This window comes from Mastacembelus armatus, chromosome 24, assembly GCF_900324485.2.
Source record: "Mastacembelus armatus chromosome 24, fMasArm1.2, whole genome shotgun sequence".
NCBI classification, from domain to species: Eukaryota; Metazoa; Chordata; class Actinopteri; order Synbranchiformes; family Mastacembelidae; genus Mastacembelus; species Mastacembelus armatus.
The window spans coordinates 12,218,031-12,238,164 of NC_046656.1; the positions used below are offsets into that span (position 1 = coordinate 12,218,031).

Consider the following 20,134-nt stretch of genomic DNA (forward strand, 5'->3'; position numbering starts at 1 on the left):
GGGCAGCACATAAGCACAAATAGTGGTGCAATTTTCACATACTTTTCCTGAATCTTTCCATTTTGTGGTACTTCATACTAAGGCTATATTCCAATAGATATTGATGGAAGGTATTCGACTTTTTACTCTACTATATTAATCTAAGATAGTTGCTTCACAGATTTTACTGTACTCCACATAGAAAACTATGGTAAACTATGATACATAATGGGTATGTAACATTCAATGACAGTACTCACACTTCAGTTATGTTTTGAGTACAGGACTTATTCTTGTAATGGAGTCTTTTTGCACTATGATAGCTTCCTGCTTTACTTAAAGGATCTGAAAGCTTATTCCATAACTGTGCGCTTCAAACCATAACAAACCTACTGTTTAAATTGTTTTTATTTGCAAAAACTAACTGAATGCAAGTTAGACCTTTAGATTATCAACAGGTGTGTATACTGATTAATTGTTTCTGGCTAATAGATAGAAGACTAAATTGTTGTTTTTCATCCTAGCAGTGCAATTACACATAGTTTGTCACAATAGGCACTTATTCATTAGTAACCCAAAACCCTTTGAAGCCCAAAATGAAACAGGTAATTTGTGTCATGTGTTTGTGTCTTTGAAAAGAAACTGAGCGAGCTGTGAGGAATATTAGCTGAAACAGTAAAGTCTAGTCTGCAACAAGTCACCCAGTTATTTTGGTTACTGAATGATTTCATAACAACTCTCCACCCCACCCCACTCCCCCCACTCTCTCACACAACACACATACACCCACTCACACACACAAACACACCTTAGGTAAACTTAAATGAGGATCAAATCACAAGTTTAAAAGAGGTTAAACTTCCTATAGGCCATGTCAGAATATCTAAATACATCTCCGGCCAAGCACAGGGTGTTACAGGCACATCCGGCTACATTCCGCCATCTGTGCCAGTAGGGCTCGGGTGTGACAACGCGGTCCTGCAGCATTCCTAGAAACCTGATGGGAGCAGAGCAAAACAGCATGTGGCCACCCCGTTTGTTTGCACATGCAGTATGAGTGAAACAGCATTATTGATACAGTTGTAGCTCAGTGCTTGATGACTTTGTACCGCTGACTAAAGTAAACATACGTTCATGATCCAATGTAATTTCAGCTGGAAACTATTAAAACAGCACAGACAGAGATAAACTTATCAATGAACTACATTTATTATATTGGCTTCATCTGATAGACAGGACCAAAAGAAAATTAAAGCCGAGCCGAGGCTTCCTATTGGTCGTTTGGGGCAGACGTGGGCGGGGCTAAAGCAGCGCCTCACCAAAACAAGTTGAATGTGTGCGGCAACACGAGAGAGCAGAGAGCAAAGGGAAAGAGTCAGGCCGAGCCGAGGAGAAACTCAATGGAGCGACAAACACGACTCTGAACTAACAGCTGAAACAACGCTGGGGCGTCAGGTAGGAGCCTTGTCTCTCTCAGCCACACTTAATACAACTTTTACACTTGTTTACTGAGACCTGTATGGAGCGAAACCCTCTTCGTTTGCATTTAAATAGCGGATAAACTTGTACTTGAAGTTACACAAAGCTGTTAGCTTTGGCTTTTGCTAAGTGGACGCTGTGTTTCTTGGGGGTCTGTTGTTTGTGGCCTTCACAAAATGACATTACGACATATTAGCTTCGTCCCGGGGTCTGCGGGGGGTCAGAAAACAACCGAAGGGGCTCGAAGTAGGAAGTTGTCCCACCTTGTGGTCTCAGTGTACACATATAAAATGTTTTTGCAGGTGTAAGAAAGTGCAGTAATAGTGACAGTGGTGTCCACATGCAGCAAAATAAAACACAAGAGAGGTTAAAAGCCATCGCTGTCTAGAAACCGAGAGCATTGGAGCTATAGAAACTACAGCACAGTCTTGGGAAGTACTTAGAAATTCACTCAACTCTTCACTGTGAGCTTCACAGAGCTGCTATTGATCACAGGGCTTTTCAATGAAAGCCTGCATGTCTCCAGGGCCCCCAAAGTTTAAGCCTGGCGACCGAGAAAAAAAATATATATAAAAAGGACATGGAGGGGGAATTATTTACCTTTAACCTCTTCCCTGCATCATGATTGATTTATATTGTAGCTTGGGATAAAGTGAAAAGATGCCTGGACTCTGTGGTGTGGTAGGTATGGTTACTCTGAAGCTGCTTTATGGGAATGATTTTCTGAGCAGCATAGTGTTCCCAGTATTTGTACCATGCACATGTACTGAAACGTCTTCAGTTTCATTCATGGGAACGACAGGGTTTGTCATCTCAGTACAGTTTTAGTAGGTTGTCATGTACTAAGAGCTGGCATCCAGTATGTGGTAAGTCTGTTGACTTGTTTTCAATCAAATTTAAAAGTATATACACTCACTTTTTTTTTTACCCACTCCACTCTGAAGAACTGGAAAGTTTTCTTTTTGAACAATGACCCTATATCTATCAACACAAAGTTCAGGACTGATGTGATAACATTTCAGTGTCTGTGCAGAATAAATAGGGTTCTAAATGTTTGCATGGCTATTTTACAGAATGAGTGAAGCTTCTTTATTTTAATGTACTTCTTTGTGTCTGTTTTACCTACAGTAGGCCCATTGTTAGACGTTGTTGATTATGGACCCCAACAGCAAGACCAAGACGATGTCCTCTTACCTCCCGTCCAACTCTGCTTCTGAGACCCAGAAACTAGCCCCACCCAGAGACCCAGGTACACCAGTAACATTTTTTATTATCTGATAGTAATGCCTTTTTATTTGATGTGAGTATAGGTTTGAGTCATAGGTGTGACAGTGTGTTTAGAGCTCTTTACTGAAAAATATCATTTCTTAAATAAACACTTGGGTGAGTTATCTGGCAAACTTACTAACACTGTTTACAAATCTGGAACGTGGACTGATTTTAAAAGTTCTTCTCTGGATTGTGATCAGCTAAGTTATCCAGATACCTTAGTAAACTTGCTTCTTGGAACTTCAGTATGAAAACAGTGATCATTCAGCTAAAACAAAAAAACAGTTTGCTGCATGTGCAACTTCTTTCACATCAGCTGTTTCTCAATCTCTGTAAATGATGAAGCTAAAAGTTGTTTATGACTGTTTTTATGCAGGCATGCTGGTCATTCTGACCTTGGTTGCATAATGTCTCTTTTTCTTGATGCCAATTATGAGGATTTCAATAAATTGGCCTCTCCTGTATGGCATAATACAATTTCAACTCTCCTGTCTCTTAAAAATGTGGAACTTTTTGCACATTTTTGACTTGTGCCGCAGCAAGATACCAACAGAAAAACAGTTTTGCAAAATTGTACTTGTTCTTGTGTACTTGTGTGTTACTACCAGATTTGTGCTTGACTGGGATGCTTTAAAAATTGCAAATAGGATGGGAAACACTCTGGTTTCTGTGCACTCGCTCTGCTTTAAATGCTCTTTAGTGATACTGAAATTAGGACACCTGGCAAGTTGTGGCAGGCTGAACAATATTTCCAAGTTTTAAGTCTTCCAGCCATGAATGTAGCAAACGTATTGGTGTATTTAAGACAAGCCAATCTCTGGTTGTAAATACTGTATGGATTAAAACAATTAGAGATCTACAGAATATGTTAAAAATGTTGTTATACAGATGTCTCAATTAATGGCTGCGAATCAGTGCAGTTACTGTTACCTTACACATAGAATAATTGTTTTTTATCAGTTAATCGGTTTATCAGTTTTATCAGTGAACTAAAACAATGGAAAAAGCCTGATTAAAAAAAAAAATGGGTCAACCAGTTTACATATTAGTTTGTGTTACAGTGAGATAGTTTCAAAGTTAGAATACACTTTTGTTACTGACAAAATAGAAGCTTAACAAAATATCTAAAATATAAATATTTTAAATGCTTTAAAAAAATTTACATGGACTTATTATACGTAAGTACTGTTTAACACTTTAAAAAGTATATAATCCCATAATTAGATAATGTTGCTTATGCAAAAGGAATGAGAGAAAGAGAGAGTGCATTACAACACTCTTAGAGAAATTGCATTTTCGGACCCTGCAGTTTGCAGCTGTGTCTCTGTTTTTCTTGCTTGTTGTTCCACGATTCAGTTAAAAAGAAAAAAAAAAAAAACAAGAGCAAATGTCTTACTGGCATGATTCCCAGGACAACTGTAATTAAAACACTGGCATTTAAATTAATAACCTATTATTAAAAAACAAACTCTTAGCAGGTTTAACTAACAGCAGTCATTCAAGTGCAGTGCCTTTTATTCAGAGCAGTTTTATGAAAAATGCATGTGAAAGTCAACACCAGTAAACACAATAATGGTAACATTTTGATGCTTGTGTCAATATCAGAAATTTGTGAATATTACATAATTTTTGGATTCATAGCTGATCATATCTGTGTCCATGTGCTGAGTTAATCTGATTTCTATTTGTTCCCTCCGTCTGTCCCTAATGTCTGTTCACAGTCCATGCAAGACAAGCATGTAGTCTTAGACCTCTCTCACATGCAGTATGTGCACACACATATTTGCTTACAAGATTGCTCTGCATTCTTCCTGTGAACTTCCACCCTCTAATTCCACACAGTCAGCAATGTTAAGGTGACCTACAGTGACCTAATGGTTGGGGGAAGCTTATAGGAGGAAAACCTGGAGTCCTGCCAAAAGTTATGAAACTCAATTCTTCGACCATTTATTGATGCTGTCTGGCCTTTTACCTTTCCGTCCTCTGACATCATTCTGTCAGTGGCAGTTAACAAATCTTCCAGTCACTTCAATCACTTTTTACATTTCTTTTTTTTTCCATTCATCCATCAATCTTCTTCCACTTATCGGGGCCGGATCGCGGGGCAGTAGCCTAAACAGGGATACTCAGACTTCCTTTTCCCCGGACACTTCCTCCAGCTCTTCAGAGGGGACACCGAGGCGTTCCCAGTCCAGCCGAGAGACATAGTCCCTCCAGCGTGTCCTGGGTCTTCCCCGGGGCCTCCTCCTGGTGGGACATGCCCGGATCACCTCACCAGGGAGGCGCCCAGGAGGCATCCGGAACAGATGCCCCAGCCACCTCAGCTGGCTCCTCTCGATGTGGAGGAGCAGCGGCTCTACTCCGAGCTCCCCCCGGGTGACCGAGCTCCTCACCCTATCTCTAAGGGAGCGCCCGGCCACCCTGCTCATTTCAGCCTCTTGTAAACTGAGACCTTGTCCTTTCGGTCATGACCCAAAGCTCATGACCATAGGTCCGTTGTTGTACACCGACCGCATTACTGCAGCCGATGCCCCGATCCGTCTGTCAATCTCTCGTTCAGTCCTTCCCTCACTCGTGAACAAGATCCCAAGATACGTAAACTCCTCCACCTGAGGCAGGATCTCTCCCCTGGCCTGGAGATGGCAAACCACCTTTTTCCGGTTGAGAACCATGGCCTTGGACTTGGAGGTGCTGATTCTCATCCCATCCGCTTCACACTAGGTTGCAAACCGCCCCAACGCACGCTGGAGGTCCTGGCTCGATGGATCCAACAGAACAACGTCATCTGCAAAAAGCAGAGATGAAATCCTGTGGTCCCCGAACTGGACTCCCTCCGGCCCCCGGCTGCGCCTATAAATTCTGTCCATAAAAATAATGAACAGAACCGGTGACAAAGCACAGCCCTGCCGGAGTCCAGCGTGTACCGGGAACAGGAACAGGTCTAACTTACTGCCGGCAATGCGAACCAAGCTTGGTTCCTTTTTTCCCCCATCAAAAAAAAAAAAAAAATTGCTAAAAGGAAATACTCCAATCGGGCAATAAAGACAGATATAAAGAAGGATAAGAAAAAATTAAAAGTGTACCTTCAATCGGATCACTTGAGGTTAATACAACACAAAATATAAAAAATGTCTTGGGCTCCAGATACTGTGTTAGGAATGGAACAGCACTTTGTCAAATTTTGTATAATTTAAATTTTAAGTTTTAATAGACACCTTAAGTTGCACACATTCAGAATATAATTAGAGGTTGTGTGTTGTTAAAATTTAAAAGTTAAGTATATCCCCTGTCTCCGTTTCTGTCCCTTTCTCCAGGCTGCAGCTGGCTTGTGGTGGTAGCAGCTGTAGTGGCGTCTCTGAGTGGCATGATGCTGGGATATGAACTTGGCCTCACCTCTGGGATTCTGCTGCAGCTGCGTGGCATCCTCTCCCTCTCCTGCCAGGAACAGGAACTGCTGGTCAGCTCCCACCTGTTTGGTGCTCTCCTCATCTGCCTGGCTGGAGGTCCCATTCTGGATCGCTATGGCCGCCGCTGCTCTTTGCTCCTGAGCGCTGCCGTGGTGGTTGGAGGCACCGTTGTGCTCATCGCTGTCACCTCACTTGTTGCACTGACACTAGGCCGGGTGTTAGTTGGTATGGGAACAGCGTTGTCAGGGACAGCAGCATGTCTGTACATTGCAGAGATCTCTCCGAGGGCGAGGAGGGGTCTGCTGGTGACTCTATACGAGCTGATGTTAGTTGTTGGTGTAATGCTGGGGTTCAGCTGTAGTTATGCCTTTGCTACTCTGCCTCATGGCTGGGTGTATACATTTGGACTAGTCATCCTGCCAGTGCTGCTACAAATAGGTGCACTTGTGTTCCTCCCACCCAGTCCACGCTTCCTGGTTGCTCAGGGTAAAGTGGAGGAGGCCAAGATAGTGCTGGCCAGACTGAGAGGTGGGGCTGAGGAGCATGTGGAAGTGGAGCTCAGGGACATCCAGGCTGGACTAAAAGAAGAATCGGAGCATAGTTTCTGGGAGTTGTTCAGTGCTAAGGCCAACCTGCGTTCACGGCTGCTAACAGGTGTAACTTTAGTCTTCCTCCAGCAGGCTACTGGACAGCCGAATATCCTTTCTTATGCTTCACCACTTCTCCGCAGCGTAGGCTTCAACAGCGATGCTGCAGCAACCTTGGCATCCACGGGGTTTGGAGTGGTCAAAGTAGTAGGCACCATCCCAGCTGTGTTGCTGGTTGACCGTGTGGGATCTAAGAGCTTCTTGTGTGTGGGTGCTGTTGCAATGGGAATGTCACTAGCTGTACTTGGTACGTTGACACTGCAAAGCCAAACTCACCTCACCAGCCTGTGTAAAAGTCAAACTATACAAAACCACACATATATGCCATTGGATTTAAACAGAACTGCAACAGACTTGGACAGTGACATTTTTTCTAGTCACCTTCCCAGCCAGTGGAACGGTGAGGAGGCACAGAGGACTAACAGAGGGCATAATGACACTGAGGGGTCTGGAGGAGGGAGGACTCATGTAGAAGTCTCTTCCTCACTGAAGTGGGCATCACTGATCACCTTGCTGGTGTATATCGCAGCCTTCTCCATCAGCCTTGGACCAAGTAAGCACCTCTTCATTTTTTTTATTCAACCACTCCCTTTAGACACACACACACAAATTAAAATGAACCACCAATAGGTGGTGTGCTTTGACATCCTCAGGCCATTTACCTTCATAACCTTTCTAACAGTTGTCAGTATGCTCATCATTTGAGTGTCATATCTCTGCATTTTGTTAAACTTGTATTACCAGTTATTAACCTAGAGGGAAGTGTCAGTATCCCCAGTACACAGTGGCTTCAGAAAACTTTTAAACTTTTTGCAGTTTACAGTATTGTAAATTTAGTTTTGAAATGGATATTGGCATTTTTGCCTATTAATCTACAATTGATAACCTATGGTGACAAAAATATGTTTTTAAATTAAGAAAAATTAAAACAGAATACACAAAACAATTTGGATTGCTGCAGCAAAGGGTCTGTATACTTTGAGAGTATATAGTATACTCTTTATGTTTTTAGATAATTTGCAAAAAAAATTAAAAACACAACTGTAGACTAAAATTAGTTTTATCTTCTTAAAAAGGAAATCCAGAACACAGTAAAGTATTCAGAGAATCAAAAGGTCTGAAACCACTGTAGAACCTATGATCCATATGCACTTATGCACTAGTATGTTTGTCTGCTGTGATTGGTTCTAATGGCTTTAATAACAGGGGCTATGGTACAATAACTAAGCTTGGGTAAAGTATAGATTAAAAACTGTCCCTTTCCCCCAGATAATGTAGTGTGGACCTTAACCTTCAGACCTTTCTTATAACTCCCTACACAAAAATGTTAAATAGCAAAACTGAACAAACCTCTTATGGATTGTATCCTATCTTCTTATCTGTCACCTTTAACTTTTTTGTATATGTGTGTCGTTGCCCTTTGTAGTGGTGTATGTGGTTATCAGTGAGATCTTTCCAACGGGAGTCCGAGGCAGAGCTGCGTGTGTGGTGTCAGCGGTCAACTGGGCCACTAACTTGCTCATCTCCATGACCTTCCTCACAATTACAGGTTTGTGTTTTTACTGGTTGTAATTTCAATATAGGTTCAAGGCAGATGTGGTAAACATTTTAAGCCTTTCACAGGTGCATTTCCTTTATCTCTTGCCCATGACTGGATCTCCTGTATGTTAATGTTTGTGACAACAACCAGCTAACTCTGACCTGCTACTGGTCAGTCAGACTAGAGGTAGATGATTAATCAGCTGACTAGTTAATTGGACCATTCTTTGCTATTTTTAAAATAATCAGCATCAGCCAAAGGCTACGCATATTAAGCCGATTACCAAGCAGACATGTCTACGGGCAGCTCAGTGCTGTTGTTGTGGCACCTGTCTGGCTCTGCCCCTTGTTGATCACATTACTGATCACATTACTGATCTAGCCAAAAAAGATCAGCATCATATATTGGCCACCAGCTGCCCTGATTTCTAAAGATCAGTGTCAGCCATAGAAAAAACCGTCCACCTCATAGTAGAGTCAATGTAACGAAGCATATAGGTTATAGCAAGCACAACAGCTTTGTAAACTTTGCAGCTACACGCAAACATTTGCTGACATGTATTTCCTTGTTGCTGTTTTTCTAGAAAAGATTGGTGTTCCCAATGTGATGTTCCTCTACTCTGCCATGAGCTGTGTTCTTCTGGTGTTTGTCATTATCTATGTCCCTGAGACCAAAGGTCGCACTCTGGAGGAGATTTCAAAAGAACTCGCAAAGAAGTAAGTGGCTGCTCACACGTAGCCTTAATGTTTTCAGTTAATCTAATAAACTGCTGTGTGAAATAGACTCTTTCTTTATCTTTACCAGGAATCATTTTGAGGTGAGGCTCTTCAGGCAGGTTCAGCCTCAGGAGAGCCTGATCAGCAGCACATCTACTGAGGTCCCAGCAAAAAACTGACTGTTTTAACAGACCATACCTGTACACCTCATCTGCTGGAAGACCAGGGGGAGAGGATCAAGATAAGACATAATGGAAGTACTGTTAAACATTTGTGGTACAACTCACATTTTCATCCTCATCTGTACCAGCTGATTCTGAAACTCACCTAAACCTCTTTAGATACATACAGTAGCATATATACAGTGAAGAAAACCTCATAGGCTATGGAAATGACACAAAATAATAATTTAAAAAAAAAAAGAATTTGGTAAATTTGCTTATTTGAGGATAGCTCAGGGTTCACTCTTGCTTTAAAAAAACAGGTACAGAACTCAGAATAAATGCAAGTTTGCTGTACTAGAAAATCAAACGGTAATGGCCTCAAATGGCAGTATACTGTAATTAACACTTTGATTCTTTGCTAGATTTCAAATCAAGCCCTATAACCATTCTCCTTGGTGCATTTTTGTACAGGTTCATTTTAATATGCTTTACAAATGACAAGCAGGTGACATGGAAAATGCAAAGAGAAAACATATTTATGTGCTGCTCCCTGTCATATGTAATGTAATAACACTAATATGGCTCAAATCAACCATAATATTTATGTTGGAGTGCATTCTGTAGCCTACATGATGACAGAAATATGAATGAAGATCACAGAAGTCTTAGGTTAGAAACCTGTGCACCCCCATTTGTATTTTATGGGAACAAGCAATCCAGATAATCGTTATTCAGTTACCCCCACTGCATATGGCTGGCTGCTGAAAGAAATTAAACTCATTAGATCCAGCAATAATAGTGAGGGGATCGATCAGACTGTTATGCAAAAGTGATGAACGAGTATTTTTACATGTTAGTGATAACAGGTAGGTAGTTAATTAAGAAGTGGAATTTTAGTTTTAAAATCATGACTTGTATGTACCTGTTCACAATTATATTTGCACATTTTAATCTATACTTTGATACTTAGCCTTATGTGTTTTCATATTTTTTTTTCAGATTGGCACATACAACCCATAATAACCATCAGAAAAAACAAAAAGGCTGATGAAAAAGGTTTTGGCCTGTTTTACCATGGACCTTTATTTTTATCGAAAATACAAAATTATGAACAAGTGTCACAAATCTTAGGTTGACATTGTTTCAGAAAGTTTATCCCACATACTTCAAATAACATGTCAACATCTTTCCCATCAGAGACATTTATTATATACATACGTTACCTCTATGGATGTAAGACATGGTTCGACTGTCAGCATTCAGATTACGACTAGAATTGTGCTTTCCATTTAAAAAAAAACCACTCCCTCTTACTGTTATTTAAGAATTCTCTGAAAAGTTTGTTTTTCAGATAATCACTTGAATATAGGACATTATTTAAATATACCTTGTTCGAACACTGTTAAGTTTTATGTTGGTTTTAAAACTCAATCATGACAATACTAACTGCTATATAATTCTGTATGACTTAACGGGGTGGATGCCTTTGTCAGAGTTTTACACCTAAACATCAGAATTCTTTGAGTTTCTGTTACTTTGTTCTAATTTACAAGACCAAGGTTGGGCAGTGTTTTAATAGCTTGTTATTTTAAATACCTCCACCCACTAGAAAGTTAATTTTTGAATATTTTGGATCTTGCTTCACTGGCAATACTGCCTAAGAGACTTTTAGTTCTGTTAAGTGAAAGCAAACATCTGAAAAATAAAACACTCTTAACCCATCAAACGTATGTATATTCTGTATATTCTCCAAAAGACTGTTAAATATCTGCACCCTGTATTTGAAACTATTAGGACACAACAAAAATGACATCACAGAATACATTGTGCATTCTGATCCAATGTTGCAAAACTAGAACAAATTTATATTGAACTGACAAATTAACAAAATTAAGAAAATGTGAGAAAGCAATTACAATCAAAACTTCACTCAAACATGTGGATCTGCATAAATACCTATTACTTTTTGTGAATGTGTAATGGCCCTGTTTGGTTCTGTTCCCCAGTCTAGTTTGACAGCTTTAGGTTAAAATATTAATATAGTGGATACCATGTATTTGTGGTAACACCTGAACAAATGAGCTTTGGACGGAAATTCTTACAGAAAAAGTGAAATATGGGATTAAAGGTGAGGATTTTCATCGTTTGTATACTGACTTTTCAAATAGTCACCACTGTTAAACATTAGATTCTTTAGGTTATTAAAAACTGGTCTTTCTGACTACATGCATAAACATCCAGAATGAATACAGAGGAGTAGGAGCAGTTTCTGCCGAAGGGCATGAAGTTCGGAAGACATTTGCATGTTCAGGCTGAACCACAATCAACAGTGTTTTGAACACTTATGACGCCAACTGTTTTTTTTTTGTTTTTTTTTTTTGTAATTTTTAAAATTCTGGGTGGTAGCTACTCTTGATTATGTTAAAGATTCATGGTTGTTACCATGTAGTGATAAAAAATTAAACATCAATCCAAAGATCAGGTACTCATCAGTCTTGCCTTGTCTTTCATTGGTTTCTTCTGTCTTCTGTAAGGTATTTTTCCGTTATTTGCAAAGGGGTTTCTGACACTCGAACAATAGTGGGTAGACCTGCTCTACAGCTGTGGCCACATTCTGCACATTTGGTCCTAAATTATCAGGTAGGGGAGTTGGGGTGGAAAAGAGCATAAAAACAAGTTTAGAGTACAATAAAAAGGCAGAAAAAAAATAACACATATAGACAGACGGAAACATGGCAGGTCAGGACAGTAAGATTTGTCAAAATCTTAACAACAAATGTCTGAGTTTCGATCAAGTTTATTCTAATACATGACACACACAAGATATAAACAATTATTAGTTAACTATTAATTATTACTTATTTCCTGAGTTAGAATTCTTGAGGAATTGGGTTATTTACAACCAGCTTTCCTGGTATGAAGGTACATTATGACAACATGACCTCAATCCCCTTAAATTGTTTTCTCCTCTAGCAGGGTAAAAAAAAGGTCAATGTGTCTGTGTGTATAAATACCTGTAACAGTGAGGCTGCCAGTAGAGAAAACCTGTATTGTAGCCTTGAGATTTTTGATCCTGTATGTGGCAGCAGGATGGAGTTCTGGTTCATAACTGATAAACACAAACACACGGTTAAGTACACCAACCTACACATGTATTTAAGATGAAACGCATATGGTACACAGCTATACAGCAAACTGTTTTCCATGTGTTGTCATACATAAAAACTAAATCGCAGACCAACTACACCAAAATGCATCTTTTGCCTGCTTGCTTCACAGTAGCATGCTAATGAGTGCTCCCACCACTAGAGGTCATCCCGTATTAGCAAATATTAAGACAGCAAGTAAAATAAGTAAGATTTTACACAAGGCTATTCACTTCATGATACATGTATTGAGTTGTCTGAAACAGTATCATAAAGACAATTACAAGTAATTATGACTGATATATATTTGTTCCCTTGGAAGAAATTGGAGCACAGTTTATGATCTAAAACTACTGAACCAAAGTAAGCATCAAAAAGGATGGAAGGGTGTAATATCTGAGGGGTATGATTACAGGAGGAAGCACAATCAGGCCAATAAATTATTTCTAAAGACTTCTTAACTCAGACAGTTTGGCATGCTGATGATTCTAATTAGGGTGGTGATAGTAGTAGTGATGTACAGTACTGCATTACCTGGCAATGGGCCGGTTGTTCTTAGTAAAGTCTATGAGGTGGATTGCAAAGGGCATGGAGCACACTGCCAGCACATTCACAACCCTGAAGGCTGAAAACCTCACCTGAACAGACAACACACACATATATTTATACATGTATTCTTGTTAGGTCTCAAAATAAAGGTGCCTTCTTTAAAACTTGGTTTTATGTCATTATTGCCGTTTAACTTTATTTTACCTTGCAGATTTATTATATTGCAGGTTCAATCTGCAGTGTGACCTGGTTGCATGCTGCTGTTTTGATTACAAAAACGATGTGAGCTGACTGAAGCAAATGAAAAGTCAAATGACATCTAGTCAAGTACATGGTCCAACAACGCAAAGAGGGTTTTTTTGTTTATCAAATACCTGGTTTAAGGCCTGTGCTTTACTGGCATTTGTTGACCGTCTTCTAAAGCTCTTTCAAATGCAGTTCATGGCCAAAATCTTTGTATTTCCATGCAAGACTTTGCCATCAAATAGTCAACCAGGAATACAGTACTTCAGCAGATATGAACTGTGTATCTACATTGAAATTGGATCTAGTTATCAGGATATTCCTGTTTCTGTTTCAAAGACACACATTACAACAACAGCTGTGTTATTATTCTCACCTTAAAGCCCAGTTTCTGCAAACAGCGTGCTAACCTGCGGGCACCCAGCTTTGCCTCATCCTCACTGAACAGTAGAGAAGAGCATGAGTGAGACTGGTGTTACACAGAAAAATAATATAGTTTGGCATTCAATAGGCAAACAGAAAACTAGCAACATTACATTGTGTCAAGGCAGCAATAACTAAAGTCCTGTTGTAGCCTATTTGCCATAAATGTAAATTACCAGCTGATGTCTGCACTGTGTCTGTGACAGGTAAGAGGAATACCATTGCATTACTGGTGTTTAATGGAGGATCTTGCTCAAACATTCAGTTAAAACAAATATTACTGCACCAACAATGAAGAAGTAAGACAGCCAAGGTTATTAACAACCAATGGTTCTCTAGTCAAAAAAAAATTAACTGGACCTTTGGCAACCACAGCCTCTATTTATTGTTGTAGTTGTTTTTGTCTGTATTTTAGTTAGTGTACATGTGTCTACCTTGTTGCTCCAGTGCAGATAATTTTCCCTGAGGACCAGATTGAGGCTGTTATCTTGGGTTTTCGAAGCTTCATCAGAACTTTCTGAAAACAAAAAAAAGGTCAAAATTTTAACACTGCAAACCTGGTGCATTTTCTATTCTAAGGGGAGCACAAATCTTAAAGAAGGCCTGGATGACAAAACTCTCTCTGCAACTGAATGAAAATAAAACTGAAGTGCTTTTACTAGGCCCTGCTGCGACTAACAACTCCATTAAAACACAGGTTTGTTAAGTAATAACCTACACAGTCATGCAAAGACATCTTGGAGTCCATTTTGATCCTCTTCTCCAATTTGACAAGCATATAAATGCAGTTGTAAAGAGTAGCTTTTTTCATCTCAGATCAGTGGCAAAGGTGAAACACTTTCTTTCTAGTAAAGACCCTGAAATAGTAATTCATGCACTAATCTCTTCCCATTTGGATTGCTGTAACTCTGTATATTGGCTTACCTCAATGTACACTGTCTCGATTACAGATAGCTCAAAATGCAGCAGCCAGATTCTTAACAGGAACTAAGAAAAGGGATCACATCTCCCCCATCCTTGCCTCATTGCATTGGCTCCCTATAAAATTTAAGAGTCGACTTTAAGATCCTTCTTTTTGCATTGAAGGCATTGCATAATTCTGCTCCGGATTATATTTGTGATCTCATTAGGCCATATACAGCCTCCAGGTCATTAAGATCCAGTGATCAGTTACTTTTATCGGTCCCCCCCCGAGCTTCTCCATCATTAGATGCTTTTAAATCTAGCTTAAAGACCTATTTTTATTCTTTAGCATTTGAGTGGTGCTGTGTGTGTACTTAGAATAGTATAAACTGGTGTTAGATTAGGGTTTGGTGAAATTACATTTTAATTGTTTCTGATACTAGTTTTATTTTCTGTTGTTTTAGGAACAATCTCTCTCCCTCTTTGTCACATTCTGTTTCCCTTACCCCTACTTCAGGCTTATAGATGACGTTAGTTCCCTCTAAGGCAATGGTGCGCAGGTTAAGGTGGCATCTAGTCCTGAACGTTGCCACCACATTGGTGACAATGATATCAAGTGCCTCGTCATTGCTGGAATCCATGAGGAAGTGTGCAGTGCGGCAAGGGGACCACAGGGGCTTTTCTCCTCACACATCCATCATCAGTGCCATCACCACCATTTCATGGGCGGCCAGGTACAGAAGACAAGCTGCAAGAAAACAAAGATCCAGGATTTATTTTGAAAACTAGAATATTAGATACATTTGTGAGTAACAAACATTTTAAAACTTTGATTCATATTTTTAGATGTGTACACAGCATTTACATAATACAATGACATACTGTGCCCTATTTAATGATATTTTACAAAATGTTTTTTATATTATCAACTGCAGTGCAATTATCAAGTGCAACTACTTAGCACATTGGCGACAATGAGGGTTGATATTAGGGATGCAGCGATTAACCGATTTCAAGATTAACCATGGTTAATTAATCGTGAAAGCTCCACTACATCGAATGTTTCTTTTGCATGGAACAGAAGTCTTTCAACTTGCATAAAACAAAAATAAAGTTACACCAGCAGTGCACCAGCCTAAAGTGCCATACCTATCAGAGTCATGGAGGCCACACACACACACACACACACACACACACACACACACACACACTCTAAATTAACTAGAAGGACCAAAGAGCGAAGCTTCATTTCCATCAATGAAATGTCATCAATTGTGTGCACCAAGAATGAGGAATTATAGTTCACCTGTTTGCAAAACGTGCCATAAAAAAAGTTACTGCTAAAGGAGCCAATACATCAAATTTGATGCAGCACCTGTGGGATCACCACCCAGCTTTGCATGCCCAACTAAAAGTAACATATAACAACTAAGTTAAATTATGTGCCAAGTTACTTAATGAAACATTGAGGTTGTAGAGACTTAGATATAAAAGTGTCACAATCAATGCCGTAGTGGTGAGAGATGGGCTTTCAGTGCGACGGAAACAAAGCAGCATGTAACATTAAGCTACAGAAAACAGAATGTAGTCCTTGCAGACTTCCAGGCAGTAGCTGCTCTACCTCAGGTGCAAAAGAAATGTAGAAAGAATACACAAAATGATAACTCTAAATATTTTGGCCAAAGGGAAAGAAGGACATTTGTTTGCCTTTATTATTATTTTGTATTATTTGGTTGCTGTGTTCTTTCAGTTTCCAGAGGAAGCAATAAACAACACTTCAAATCCTAATGAATGATCATATCATTTTCCATATTGATATCGTTGTGAAATGAACGAAGGCATAATAATCGTGAAACCGTGATTAAACCTCAGACCATAATCGTACCAAGAAAATCTATAGTCGTTGAATCGTTGCTAGTTGATACGTGCTGTTGTTCTCACCTGAATATGCTAAATTGTTAGAGAAGGGTCTCCAGCTGCAGCTTCAGTTCATTAGAGTCGAGATGGTGGGAGAAGGTCTCAAAACACGAACCACACAGGCATCTGCAACACATTTATAAAGTCAAGTTAAACATTTTATTTTTACTTTATTTTTGATGTTATTGTACTTCTCCGTTTTGACCATGCATTAATATTAGCCTTCCTATTACCGATGTAGCCTGATCGCTTAGCAACATTGTTGCTACAATCAACCAACATAATGGAAAACAATGCAGCAGACCGCAATATATAAGATTTATGCATTTGTTACTTAAAGATGTGATAATACACGGTCTAGCTCGTCGTAGTTTCGCTTAAAATATAAAGTCCAGCTGATGCACTCCACACCCCAGTGCTGTGCGTTAATGCAAAGTAACAATAAGCTCGTTTGGGGAAATGATGCTGGCTAATATGTTAGCCCCAACAAGCTGGCAGCTGTCAACTATAAAGTAAAACGGTATAGCTGTAAGAACTGACGTGCTTTTCTTTTTGGCTAAAAATGTACAGAAGTGGAAGATAATGACAAATAGTTACCTCACCTCACCACTGCTCAGCTAATGTTATGAAGCGACCCGTTAGCTAGCAACAAAGACCAGTGCACCGGCAGTTATGAATGGAAAGTTGTCGGCTAAGCTAATTTAGCAAGCTAGCTGTGTAACGTTATCCGGAGGTAATTCCGCTGACTCCAGGTGGGTTTGCGTGTTAATGGAAAACGTGTGTATCTGAAATATTTGCTTTGGTTATTTCGCTATTTCCTCAGCTAGTTCACTGCTGTAACCCGGAGACGTAACCGACCCAGTCAGTAGTCAATTTGGTGGACAAACCTCTTTCCACCGCAAACCAGTGACCCGCAAGCAAGCAACCTTCCGGTTTCAGCTTTCAAAATAAAATCAGGTGACCGAATGAACTTCAGAATAAAGAACAGTTCCGATTACAAACCCGGAGGGAGAAGGGGGTGGGGGAACGGGAGATTTTAAACATTGTCTATATTACCTATCCCATGCAACCCATGTTCCTCAGGAGCCACTACCCTGATTAATTTCCAACTATCCCTGCCCTACCCACTGCTGATTACCTGGATATTTAGTCAGATGAAAACCTGAAAGTTGTCATCCCACGTCACCATCATCTGAGATGGTCTCTTCCAGTTTCTGACTGACTGAACACACCTGTACCAATGGTTAAGGGAGGGATAGTTGGAAAACAAGTAGCTGCTAAAGGAGCATGAGTTGCCTGCTCCTGGTGTGAAGGGTTTGTAGGAGAATTGGGTTGATTAAAAAGTTGAACACCAACGCTTTGTATAATACGTACATATAGCTGCTTGCAGATATTAAAAATTTAAACTGTGAACCAGGACTAGATATATGTGTTATAGGTACAAATTGTGATAAAATAATAAAAATATTAGTAATAGCAAGAAGAGACAGAGAAGACAGCACAGACATAAACAATAAGTAGATCTTTGTGGGCAAAATGCTATACAAATCCGTGACATTAAACATTTGTTTAATGTTTGGCAAGTTGAGTAGGGAATTACAAAAATATCCTCCAAATCCTCTCTGTTTATTTTTCCACAATCTCTTGATCCCATATGTTTAGAGCTACAAATATGCTTATACTCCCACATTATCCAGCTGATCAATGCTCCAAGCAACAGCAGTTTTCAGCAATCACTTTGCATTTTCCTCAGGAAATGCACATAGTTCCTGTTATGCTTTTATCATCAAAGAAGTGAAAAATAGAATTACTTTTTATTAATTTGAAGTAAAACAAATACACCATGGCCTCAAGAATAAACTAACAGATGAAAGGTGAACCCAGCTGAGGTGACCCAGCCACCAGGCGAGCGCCTGGTGGCTGGGTCTCCCCCCATGGGGCCCAGCCGGGCAAAGCCCGAAAGAGTGACGTGGGGCCGTCCTTCTGTGGACCCACCACCCGCAGGAGGATCCATAAGGGGCCGGTGCATAGTGGATCGGGCAGTGGTCGAGGACGGGGACCTCGGCGACCCGATCCCTGGAGGCTGAAACTGGCTCTAGGGACATGGAATGTCACCTCACTGGGGGGGAAGGAGCCTGAGCTTGTGAGGGAGGTTGAGCGGTACCGACTAGAGATAGTCGGGCTCACCTCCACGCACAGCCTGGGCTCTGGAACCCAGCTCCTTGAGAGGGGCTGGACTCTCTTCTACTCTGGAGTTGCTCGCGGTGAGCGGCGGCGAGCTGGTGTGGGCTTGCTCATAGCTCCCCAGCTCAGCCGCAACGTGTTGGAGTTTTCCCCCCAGAGTGAAAGGGTCGTTTCCCTGCGCCTTCGGGTCGGGGATAGGTCTCTCACTGTTGTTTCGGCTTATGGGCCGAACAACAGTGCTGAGTACCCGGCCTTTTTGGAGTCTCTCGGGGGGGTGCTGAAAGGTGCTCCTACCGGGGACTCCATAATTCTGTTGGGGGACTTCAACGCTCACGTGGGCAGCGACAGTGAAACCTGGAGGGGCGTGATTGGGAGGAACGGCCTCCCCGATACGAACCCGAGTGGTGTTTTGTTGTTGGACTTCTGTGCTAGTCACAGTTTGTCCATAACGAACACCATGTTCAAGCATAAGGGTGTCCATCAGTGCACATGGCACCAGGACACCCTAGGCTGGAGGTCAATGATCGACTTTGTAGTCGTGTCATCTGACATTCGGCCGTATGTCTTGGACACTCGGGTGAAGAGAGGGGCAGAGCTGTCAACTGATCACCACCTGGTGGTGAGTTGGATCCGCTGGCGGAGGAGGAAGCGGGACAGACTTGGCAGGCCCAAACGTACTGTGAGGGTCTGTTGGGAATGTTTGGCCGAACCCACTGTCAGAGGGGTCTTTAACTCACACCTCCGAGAGAGCTTCTACCAGATCCCGGGGGAGGCTGGGGACATTGAGTCCGAATGGACCATGTTTTCCACCTCCATTGTCGACGCGGCGGCTAGGAGCTGTGGCCGTAAGGTTTCGGGTGCCTGTCGTGGCGGCAATCCCCGAACCCGGTGGTGGACACCGGAGGTAAGGGATGCCGTCAAGCTGAAGAAGGAGTCCTACCGAGCTTGGTTGGCTTGTGGGACTTCCGAAGCAGCTGACAGGTACCGCAGGGCTAAGCGTGCTGCAGCCCAGGCGGTGATGGAGGCAAAAACTCGGGTATGGGAGGAGTTCGGTGAGGCCATGGAGAAGGACTACCTGTCGGCCCCGAAGAAATTCTGGCAAACCGTCCGGCGCCTCAGGAGGGGGAAGCAGTGCTCTACCAATGCTGTTTACAGTGGAAGTGGTGAGCTGCTGACCTCGACTGGGGATATTGTCGGACGGTGGAAGGAATACTTCGAGGATCTCCTCAATCCTGTCAACACGTCTTCCATAAGGGAAGCAGGGGCTGGGGATTCGGAGGCTGATCCATCCATCACCCAAGCCGAAGTCACTGAGGTAGTTCGGCAGCTCCTCGGTGGCAAAGCACCGGGGGTGGATGAGATCCGTCCCGAGTACCTCAAGTCTCTGGATGTTGTTGGGCTGTCATGGCTGACACGCCTGTGCAACATCGCGTGGCGTTCGGGGACAGTACCCCTGGATTGGCAGACCGGGGTGGTGGTTCCTCTTTTTAAGAAGGGGGACCGGAGGGTGTGTTCCAACTACAGAGGGATCACACTCCTCAGCCTCCCGGGGAAGGTCTATGCCAGGG

General features: G+C 41.5%; 2 protein-coding genes across 4 annotated transcripts; one reads left to right on the forward strand and one right to left on the reverse strand.

Moving 5' to 3' along the window:
- Positions 1-1,302: 1,302 nt before the first annotated feature.
- Positions 1,303-11,114, forward strand: slc2a12 (solute carrier family 2 member 12). The gene is made up of 6 exons (XM_026319456.1): positions 1,303-1,434; positions 2,587-2,707; positions 6,042-7,334; positions 8,208-8,330; positions 8,905-9,037; positions 9,126-11,114. The coding sequence occupies exons 2-6, from the start codon at positions 2,614-2,616 to the stop codon at positions 9,214-9,216; spliced, it is 1,734 nt and encodes a 577-aa protein (XP_026175241.1). The 5' UTR covers positions 1,303-1,434; positions 2,587-2,613; the 3' UTR covers positions 9,217-11,114.
- Positions 10,255-17,308, reverse strand: tbpl1 (TBP-like 1). Of its 3 annotated transcripts, none has more exons than XM_026319459.2 (8): positions 16,985-17,308; positions 16,407-16,508; positions 14,972-15,213; positions 13,997-14,079; positions 13,516-13,579; positions 12,882-12,985; positions 12,216-12,310; positions 10,255-11,829 (listed from the first exon to the last, which is right to left on the reverse strand). In XM_026319459.2, exons 3-8 carry the CDS (start codon positions 15,104-15,106, stop codon positions 11,747-11,749), a joined length of 564 nt encoding a protein of 187 aa, XP_026175244.1. In that variant the 5' UTR covers positions 15,107-15,213; positions 16,407-16,508; positions 16,985-17,308; the 3' UTR covers positions 10,255-11,746. The 3 variants fall into 3 exon arrangements, with proteins under 3 accessions (XP_026175244.1, XP_026175245.1, XP_026175247.1); XM_026319460.2 differs by having other exon boundaries at positions 16,980-17,308; XM_026319462.2 differs by having other exon boundaries at positions 17,270-17,307.
- Positions 17,309-20,134: the final 2,826 nt, after the last annotated feature.